Genomic DNA, 9,862 nt, shown 5'->3' with positions numbered 1-9,862 from the left:
AATCCTTGTATTACTGGCCTAAACTAACAGAAAAATAGTGTCACAGAGCCTGAGCAGTGTTCTCTTCCTCCACCACCAAGAAGGAAACACACATACTTTCTATCTACCTTGTCTGCTTTAAGCCAGCCATATCCTCCACCTGTCAATCCTCGTCTACCTTTTCTGGCTCACTGTTATGAGTCCACCAGTACTGTAGGTCAGGGCTTGAAGTTGTAGCTCTGCCCACCTATGGGTGGCAAAAGTATACATCAGACAACAGCACAAGGCAGTTTTCTACCATGAAATTGGCTGAATCAACAGCTTATCCTCTTCCATTTTTCTTGCAGCTGTTCCTACTAGGACAAGCTCCTGAGGTTTGGATAGAGGAGCTGGGAGTGCCTTATCATGGATTTTTCTGCTGCTCCACTGAAAGTGGCATTGAAGTTAGCCAAAGCAAATAGAAGCTACTTCCTATTTGGCAAATCTTGTCTTTGTTTCTGGGCAAATTCTGAGAGCAAACTTTGTAATCGAGTCTTGCAACCTGAGAAAGATACTTCACATACTGTGCTCCAGTGAGGGCTGCAGATGGCCTGAAGGGCTTGTTCCTGGTGGGTATGGTGTAAGTGCAGCCTCCCACATCTCACAGTCAGATGGTGCCTACTGACAAACGTACTTATTCATGACTTCTGGAAAAGGATGTAAGACCCTGGGCATGGTGAACTTGGGAAGTTCAGGAATCTTGGAGTGAAGGTGACTAAATCTACCTATTACAGTGTGCTTCATCCCCTGTGACTGCCTTGGGTGTTGCCCTTTCCCAGTCTTTGCATCTGTGAGGAGGGAAAAAGAAATATTTAAAACCAGTGCCAACTTACTGGTTTCCTCAGTCAGTTCATTTAAAACCTGGGGCTTGGGCAGGACAGATGGAGTCTTCCTCTCACATAACCTCTCCCAGGACAGCCCCAGGTAAACAGCAACTGAAAGCAACTATCCTAGGAGGCTGTCTAGAGTCAGTGGGAAAGGAATGAGGAGGGTTGGGTCTCAGGCAAATGCCTGAAGTCAGAGTTCTATATTGTGTCTCTGAAGGGTTTTTGAGATCTGAATTAACTTGGCCTTAGCAATGGTGTTTTTAGATTACAGAAAAGATAATAGTGGTGAGAGAGTAAATCTACTATCGAGGACTTTGCTGCTCCAGTCCTACTGGTCTGGCCATTTTCATCACTGATAGACACTGTGAAAATACCTTTCAGATGCCAGATTCCTCCTGGCTGATGCTGTCTTTCTGCAGGAATGGGAAATTCTGGTACATGGGCTGTTACACAGCTTTGATTTCTGTGGTTGGCGCCTTGAAAAGAAGAGATGGATGATTCATTTGATACACCGAAAAGGAGCCCATCAATACTTTTCCTCCTGTCGTATCAGTTCTGTGAGCTTTTCTAACTGCAAGGGTCCCCAGCAGGGGTTGCACAGCCGAGTGCTCTGTGAGCTACGTGCCCAAGTCCTGATAGATACAGGAAAACATGCAGGGGACACAAATGGACAGTAAGAAATTCATATCCACTCACCCTGACAGGACAATTAGGCAGGCAGGTAACAATTACAAAGGCTAAAAATAAGAGGGGTGTGGAAAGAAAAATCCTTTTGTGTTAGAGGGCCTTATGATACAGAGCTGTGACTTTTACGCACTACAGGCAAGCGGTTTTGAGGGAATGACTGAAGTGCTGCTTGCCCTTGCCGAGACCCAGAAAACATATGCAGCTTCGGCATATGCAAATCAGAAATGGTGCCTTTTTGCTAATAAAAGAGGATTTCTGGTGCATTCTGCTATTCCTTTATCAGAAGGCTCTTGCAAAAAAAGAAACTTAGAGATTTAGACACACGCTGCATCCAGATTTCCAGTGTGATCCCACATCTTCACATTGGCAAGGGCAAAGGAGAAGAAAATCCAACTGGACTCTTAACTCTAAAGACTGTCTATATGCAACAAGTCAGTCTGTGCCCTGGAGTTCATAGTCTGACACAAACTGCTGCTGGTGGGAGGGCGGCTGGTGGGAGTGCTTGGCTTCTCACTCAAGCAGGTGGCATATGACAAAAATCCGATTACACCCTCCTCTGTTTAGCACTTGGCGAGACAGAACTTAATTGGGTTGAACAGTTGACTCCTGTGTCTGTGCACAGAACTGACCATGGCTGCAGCGAGGCTCCTCGTCTCTCTGTGCACCTACTACTTCTACAACAAAGCAGCTGTGCCTGCAGGTAAGGAAAGCCAGAGGACCCTCGGGAAATGGAGGCTATCACACACTGTGGGATTAAGGCTACCTTCTCACTGCCATGGGTGTCTTTGTTGCCTGGGGGAAACAGCACTGGAGCTGAGACAAGAAGCAAATGCTTTTTGATGAGCTTTCATGGCTTAGCATGAAGGGGAATAATAACCTCCATTTATTGCATTGCATGCAGCCAAATGGGTTGAAGACAATTCCCAAAGCTCTGCCAGATTTATGGTGATTGGCCCTTTCAGTCAGAGGGAAATTTGGAGCTGTAAAGAGCTGATCAAAGAGAAAAGCTTGTTTTAAAGGGTGTGATGAAACATGGAGCTTGTGGCTCATGAAAACCACCCAAAAAAATTCCAGGAAGTAAGTTTTAGAGATGCACTGCAAAATGGAACATAAAATCAGATGTCTTGCAAAGCAAGTGAGTATGTTTCTCGTACAGAAATGTGCAGTTGCAGCAAGTGGCTTCTGCTCAGGTGGTGGTAGAAAAAGAGGGACATAAAATACTGCGTGCAGCAGCAAAACAGTTCATCTGGGGTAATACCTTCTAAAAAAGACCCCAGAACGCCTGCCACCTTTCTGGCACTTTCCCTGAGGTTCTTCTGCAATTCACACTGGCAGTTCCCATGGCGAGAAGCATTTGGGAGCAGCAAGACAGGCAGAAGGGCATTTCAGAAAGGTGTGGGCTGAACCACTCTTCCCGCCAGCACCCTCCTGTGACCAGACCCCGGTAACACTGCAGGGCCTGCCCCTCTCCAGCTTGGCCTACTGCACTTAACTCTCTGCTGAAGTAGTCTACTAAATACTCTTAGGCTGTTACCAAACCCGCAATACCACTACTTTGCAGTTACAAAAACAAGACAGTGCTTGCATGCACCATTTAGCAGATGAATCATCTCAACCACTTTAGAGGGAAGGAGCTGTAGCTACCCATAACAGACAGAGAAGTCCTTGCCCTCCTTTTATAGCGCATACTATTGGGATGCAGAAGAAGTGGAGTCAGCAGTAGTTGTTCTACTGGTCACTGCAGCAACACAACTGCTTGGGGTATTGGGGAAGGGAGCAGAAGTTCCTCTCAGCAGCCTTTTACCCACGTTCCCCCATGCAGATACGGTGCGAGGGAAGCATGTGCTAGTCACAGGCTAAAGCACAGGGAACAAATGGCCTACAAATTCACCCCATCCTCACTGCCAAGAGACAACAGCAGTTCAAGGAGGCAAGGATGCACAACAGAGCAATTAAATCAACAGAACTTTTAGGTTCTTTCTAAGGAGAAGTATGCAGTTCAGCTCAATGGGACACAGACAGCCAAACATCTCTGCATTTGCTCAGCAAGCCCTCACATCTAGGAAGTCAGGTCCAAGACCTATCCTTGTACACACCATTGCAAGCCATCACCTCTGCTCCCTCACTTGTAACACTCTCCATCTATATTCAGTTCTCTTCACATTACCTTGAAAACTCTTCTCCCGTCTATTAATCTCGGATAAATTGCATGCTCTCCTCTTGTACTACAAGTAACTGCTGTAAAAACAGCCACAGCAGAAACATATTTGTATGCGTGGTATTGAACGTGCTCTTTTCTCTCCAGGTGGCAAAACTGTCTCTGGAGGCAAGTTCTGCCAGGCATGTTTTAGTAGACATGAGCAGTCCAGAAAGTTAATGAAAATGCCAGAGACAAGCTGGGTGAAGTTTTTGTATTCCAGTCCTCAATAAACAGCCACTGGTGTGTCAACATTTCCATGGAAAAAAGTATTCTGAACCTTGGCTGGATCTCCATACTGCCTCTGTCTTTCCAAGGACCACTCTCCACAATAAAACAGGGTAAGAGGGGGTGACCTAAGAGACATATATGGGTCCCCATTCCTATGTCAACAGCAAGAACCACAGCATCCCACCAGTAGGCCCAGCCACACAGACCCAACGCATGGCAGAGTTTGTGGAGCACTCTCTAATAGCTGGTTATCTGAGTGGCTGGCTGTGATGGATTTCTGCACAGGACCAGACTTCTCCGTGTCTCACAGTGTAAGTAACGCGGGTCCTCGCATTGGGGCACATGGGTGGTGTGCAAGGAGCTGCAGGGACCTTCAACAGTCTGCAGAGAGGAGAGAGAAGCAGGAAAAAGCAGCTCTGCAACTGGGCCTTGTCCCCAGTGACACCAAACTGCAGGGACAGTCAGTGTTGAATAGCAATAATTGTCTAACTTCTGTGCAGGACTATATATACCCACTATATGGCCTGGAAACCAACTATCAGGCATTCAGCTTGGAGCCAGAGCAGCAAATATCAAATAGGGACCTCAGTTCCTCTCCTAACTTAAGGGAGTTTTGATAGTGACTTCAACAGCAGTAGATTCTCACTCTTAAAAGAAAGTCAAAGTAGTATTTTCAATTAAATGGGAAGAGTTTGCAATACCCTTCACTGGATGTGTTGTTTTCTGTATCTTGTTTGTGCAACACTCTGGTGGTAAAAGGTGCTTTTGAAATGCTGGATATTAATTACTCAGAAATGTTCCTCTGTCTATTCTAACAGACATTTCTGCTCCAAAAGATGCATATTCTTTATGTCTCTTACTGTCTGGGGCAGCCAGTCCCAGAGGCAACAGAATAGCCAACAGGTGCACAGCAGATTCCCAAAATCACAGAATCGTCTAGGTGGGATTCAAATCAAAGAGGAAAACTTTGGTAGTGTTGAGCAAGGGACAGGACACTAGGCTTGGAAGGATGAGACCAGAGTGAATTCTGAATCGGTTGATCAATCCAGAAGTCATACTGACGTTCAGAAATCCACTTCACGCCTCTGCATCTGTTTTCCATAAAGTAACAGACATAATACTGTGACCTCTGCCTTTTTGTAAGGTATTCTCAGGTCTACTGAGAGAAAGTGTGAAAGAGATGTTACAAAAACATACCACTATTCTCCCCAAGATCTTTCCTGAATGGTCAGGAACAAAACTTCTTTAGGAAGGTGAAAGGCAGAGTCAAGACAGCTGGGATTTAAAACCACTATTCCAAATACAGATAATATCTGCAGTTTTGTGTGTGTCCCCTGTCCTCTCCCTTCCAACTTAGGAACGATATCCAATTACCACATTCTGCACTTTTTCCCTTTTGCATCACTAACTAGACAGTGGCAGAGAAGAAGAAATGCTGAGCCTGAGCAGAAGAGCAACAGTACAAGTGTCTAGTATTGGTCTCCAGGCCCAGATGGAAACCGAAACAGTCATTACCACAAGCACAGTTGTTTGCTCTCTGTATGTATCATCTCAGCTGGAGCATTCTCTCTTTCATCTCTGCAATGCCCATATAGTTAAGAGTAATTCTGCTCTCCCTGCAGAGCCTGAAAAATCTTGGCCTAGAAAATAACAATGGAGAAAAGAAAGATAAGACGCTGAGGCTTCACTTCTGCAACATAAGCCCACAGAGCCACCATCCCTCCAGCATCTCACACGCCAGCTGCAATGGCTGTGGTGTTGTGTAGGGCTTCAGAGCTCCCACACCTGCTGGGCACAGGGATACCTCGTATTTCAGGTACTCTGTGTCTAGTCTTGGACTAGGAATACGGACCAGCATGGCACGAGATCTTCACATAGTCTGTACTCCCCATAAACTGGCAGTAAGTCAGTTCAAGCAATCACTGGCCTGCTCTTTCCCCATTTACTCAGAGTCCTAAAGAGCAACTTTGCACAACCCCTTCAGTGCCCCCACCTGTGCCACTTTACATATGTGGGAAGATCCCCTATGTATGGGCTCACTCAGGGGGCTCTTTAAATATACTTAGGTCTTTTGCACCACCAAAGTGGCATGTAACCGAGCAGCATGATCAGGGACCAAACCTAAGTGCACGCTTATAAAAATCTCTATGGAGCAAGACAGATACAGAATGAATTAGTGCCTTCATCTATTCATTGAGTTTATCTAGGGAATGCTGGCATAGCCAAATGTTGGGTGCCAGGAGTAGATGTACTACTCACTTCAAACCTAGGATTCCTACTACAAGGAAAATTTATACCAACAGTTTCTGAAATGCTTTCAAACACACCTTAGCTCTCTTCCTTGCTTGTGATGATAAAACTACAGTTTCTTCTCAATAGTGATGGTATTTTACTTTTTTTTTCTCTGCAATGGCATTTATCATTTATCGCTACAAAGGGATTTCAGTAACATTTACTTAGGACCTTTACTGCTCTACAAACAGTAATTTCAGAATGAAAGCTAGTGTGTGAAGACAGGTGACCTCATCTTGCACTTCCAGCCCTAAGAATGATTCATTTTAGCTGTATGATGGGAGCACATCCAGGATCCTCAGGACTTCTGCGGAGGACCCCAGGAGCTCAATGTTTCCAGAAAATTCATGTACATAAACACCCAAGAAGAAAAACGTAACAAATATTGGTACAGACTAGGACTCAATCTGCCTTAAGAGGGGGTATCTAGCTGATACATGCTTTTTTAAAAAACAAACAAGATGCAATTCAGCATCCTAGCTCATTATTATCCTAATACCCTTGCAGCTCCAGTGACCATCACTATGAAGGTATTGCAAGTACCTTCAGAGAAGCCAAACCAGCTTCTTCCTTCTCCACCCATTTCTGCTTTCTCAGAGCCCTCTTGCAGATCCTTGGGTTCTGCTCCACGTTTGAGTACAGCTCACGCAGGCATTGCTGAGTGTAGGACAAAGGCTGCTGCTCAAAGTCCTCTAAGGAAAACAGCTTGCAAAATGATAAACTGAGCGGATACTCGTTGTCAAACTCATCCAAGATCTCCATTATGCACCTGATCAAAGATGAGAGGGCGGGCTGCATGCTCTCCTCTGGCAATTGGGGGCCAAGAGAGCTATTTTCTGGTGATAAACCAGGACCTTCCTCCTGCCCTGGCAGCAAACAGGGGCATAAGCAGCCCCTGCCACAGGAGCTCACCGACGCCCTCCTGAAAGCCTCTGCCAGCAAAACCGCCTCTGGAGCATGAAAGCACCAGGTCCGGGTGGGAGCTCTGGCCCAGGACCCCGTCCGGCCACGAAAAGCGGGGCAGATACTGTCCCTCAGGGGCGCTCCCTGCCCTCCCCTGACTGCCAAGCCAACATCTCCTTCCCTGCAGCTCCGGACCAGGGGGAGCCCTCCCCGGGGCGGGCACATACGGGTCTCCGAACAGCGGGCGGCCACACAAACAGCTCCAGCCCGTCCGGTGCCGCGGCCCGGGGGATGCGCACCCGCGGGGGGGGCAGCTGCGCGCAGCCAACGGGGGGGGGCGAGGGCGGGCGGGAGCAGCGGAGCGCGGGAAGGGGCGCGCGCCCCGCTCCCGCCGCCCGACCTGAGGGGAGGGGCCGGCGCGCGCGGCGGGGCGGGGCGGGGCGGCCCCGCGGGGGGCACCTGCTCCCGGCCTCGCGCCGCCCCGTCCCGCCCCCGTTGCTTCCGAGGGCCAATCACAGAGCGCGGCAGAGGGGGCGGGGCCTCCCCCCGCCCTTTCCCCCCTCGGCGCCCGCCCGCCCTTCCCGGAGCGCGGCGCGGAGCGGCGGTGCGTGCATGGCCTTTATTAGCGGCCGCCCGCCGCGGGGCGCGCCCCCCTCAGGGCCGCAGCAGGAGGACGGGGACGGGGACTAGCTGCAGTATTTCTTGGTGTCCAGCTTGCTGTGCTCGGGGTTGTAGGGCGCCTTGGCGAAGCACATGGCAGCGGTGCGGTCGCAGTTGCAGATGAACATCGCGCACTCGTTGTTCTTGCCTGGAGGAGAGAGCAGGAGCGGTCAGACCCCGCAGCCCCCTCACCGGCACGGCAGGGGCTCAGGCAGGCGTTTCTGCTGCCAGCGTTTTGAGGGTGTGCATGCTTCTCCCTGCTAACCCCCAGCCCCAAAATTGCGTGCTCCAGCCCAGTAATCTCCTTGCTTCCTTCCCTGCCGCTCTATTTGCCATCCTGTCTGCTACTTATCTCCGTTCCAGAGCACTATAAAAGCTCCGCCATCAGAGATGTCCAGCAGAAGCTGCCTAACACTCCCGTTTAGCATGCTGATTTCTTAAATCCTGCCATTACAGGGGCTCCCAGAAAAGTACCACAGGGACTTAATTCCCTGAAGAGGGGATGGGCTTCCCAATGTACTGCCATACCACGTATCTTCATAAACCTTTTAAGTTCTGTGCTGTATGGAGAATATTCACTCCGGTGCCCTGTTTCTAAGAACCAGCCCCCCTGGTAGGGATTTGCACTGCGCCTTCCTGCCGCCAAAGCACAGTGTAACACAGCCCCTTTCTTCAGAGGAGAGGCTGAAGTGATATTTGAAGTGGAGCGACATGAAAGTGGACATACTGTTACACGTAATCTGCCCGTCGGAGCAGCTGAAGCTGTACCACTTTGTGTAGGGGTTGTCCAAGAGGAATCTGCATGATTTTAGTTTCTTTGCCTGCGAGTAGCAGTCATCATGTACTTGACAGCACCTGGGACACAAAGAAGTCAGAATGGAAATTCAGCTGATGTGTAAGACACATAAATACACTAGTACTGCTTTCATAAGGCACTGAACAAAAAAATAAGATACCCAGTGATAAGAGGGCCATCACAAATGACCCCAAAGGGACTTTGTTCTGTCAGCTAATGGTCCAAGAGGTGACTGGTACACGTCTGCTTACTAGAGCATCTTCACAGTTGTCTATTGGGCACAGGTAAAGCAAAACCCAGCATTTACCCTACACACCGAGTCAGTGCCCGGTAGCTGAGGAGCTAACAGCTGACACAATTCACTGCATCTTGGCTATCAGACTTGTGTGATCTCTAAACTGCCCAAGTTGCAGCTCAGCCCTGCACGTGTTGATAGTTGTGCGCTGGGCAGCATGCGCAGAGCTGCGTTTGGGCTGCTGGCACAACACTGCTGAAAAAAAAAAAATGCTGGAATGAGTGTAGTGCCGCTGCCACAGAAGAGAAAACAGAGTTGTTGGGATTATATTTTATCTTAGTAACAAGGCATCAAGGTGTGATACTACATATCCTTTCTTCCTTGAATTGATGTTTGAGAGAAAGCTTCATTAACGGCAGACGGAGTTTTGCGAACATTTATAGGCAGGGCCAGACTAAGCTTGCATGCAGAACCATGAAAGCACAAGCAAGGAAAGGGGTTTGTAAAAGCAGAGTCTTATAAACCTGTCAAGCTCATCCACAGGAGTCCCGCTGCCTCCCAAGCCACAGTAGCAGCCGTAGTCAGAAAACTCCAGCATAGGATAGCTGCCGGGGATGGTGCATTTGATCATGTTCCGGAGCTCCCACACAGCCCGCGGTGAGAGAGCAGCGCTGGCTGCACCCACTGAGAAGAGACACAAAGGTTAGTGTTAGGCAAGGTGTTACCATCCAGGGGGGCGACGAGTGCCACCTACACACCAGACAGCAGGAAAAGCAGGGCCAGGGTCTTCATTCTCGGAGGATTTGACAAACTGGTGCCGAAGAAAAGGTGGCTCTTTATACGACAAGCTCACCTTGACATGGGTATGAAATAAACAAGCCAGTATTTATGTTACTAAATGCAGACTTCTTCCATCAAAGGATGTGGGCAGCAGGTTGTGACGTGACCAGCTGAAGGCCAGTGGAGTTAAATATATGAAAGCCGGGAAAGCAAATATTTGCTCTCTAGATTCTTGC

The 9,862-nt window shown here is 48.6% G+C and overlaps 1 protein-coding gene across 1 annotated transcript; it reads right to left on the bottom strand.

The window, feature by feature from the left end:
* Nucleotides 1–7,841: 7,841 nt before the first annotated feature.
* On the bottom strand, nucleotides 7,842–9,648 carry PLA2G1B (phospholipase A2 group IB). Its single transcript, XM_074921409.1, has 4 exons — nucleotides 9,605–9,648; nucleotides 9,371–9,530; nucleotides 8,543–8,670; nucleotides 7,842–7,963 (listed from the first exon to the last, which is right to left on the bottom strand). Exons 1-4 carry the CDS (start codon nucleotides 9,636–9,638, stop codon nucleotides 7,842–7,844), a joined length of 444 nt encoding a protein of 147 aa, XP_074777510.1. The 5' UTR covers nucleotides 9,639–9,648.
* Between the last annotated feature and the right edge of the window lie 214 nt (nucleotides 9,649–9,862).

This window comes from Athene noctua, chromosome 17 (genome assembly GCF_965140245.1).
Source record: "Athene noctua chromosome 17, bAthNoc1.hap1.1, whole genome shotgun sequence".
NCBI lineage: Eukaryota > Metazoa > Chordata > Aves > Strigiformes > Strigidae > Athene > Athene noctua.
This window is presented reverse-complemented; position numbering and strand designations above follow the sequence as displayed.

Coding starts and splice junctions, on each gene's coding strand:
- PLA2G1B (XM_074921409.1), bottom strand. CDS start 9,638: ATGAAGACCCTGGCCCTGCTTTTCCTGCTGTCTG. Junction 9,531..9,604: donor CCTGCTTTTCCTGCTGTCTG/GTGTGTAGGTGG, acceptor GTCTCTTCTCAG/TGGGTGCAGCCAGCGCTGCT. Junction 7,964..8,542: donor CGGGCAGATTACGTGTAACA/GTATGTCCACTT, acceptor TCTCTCCTCCAG/GCAAGAACAACGAGTGCGCG.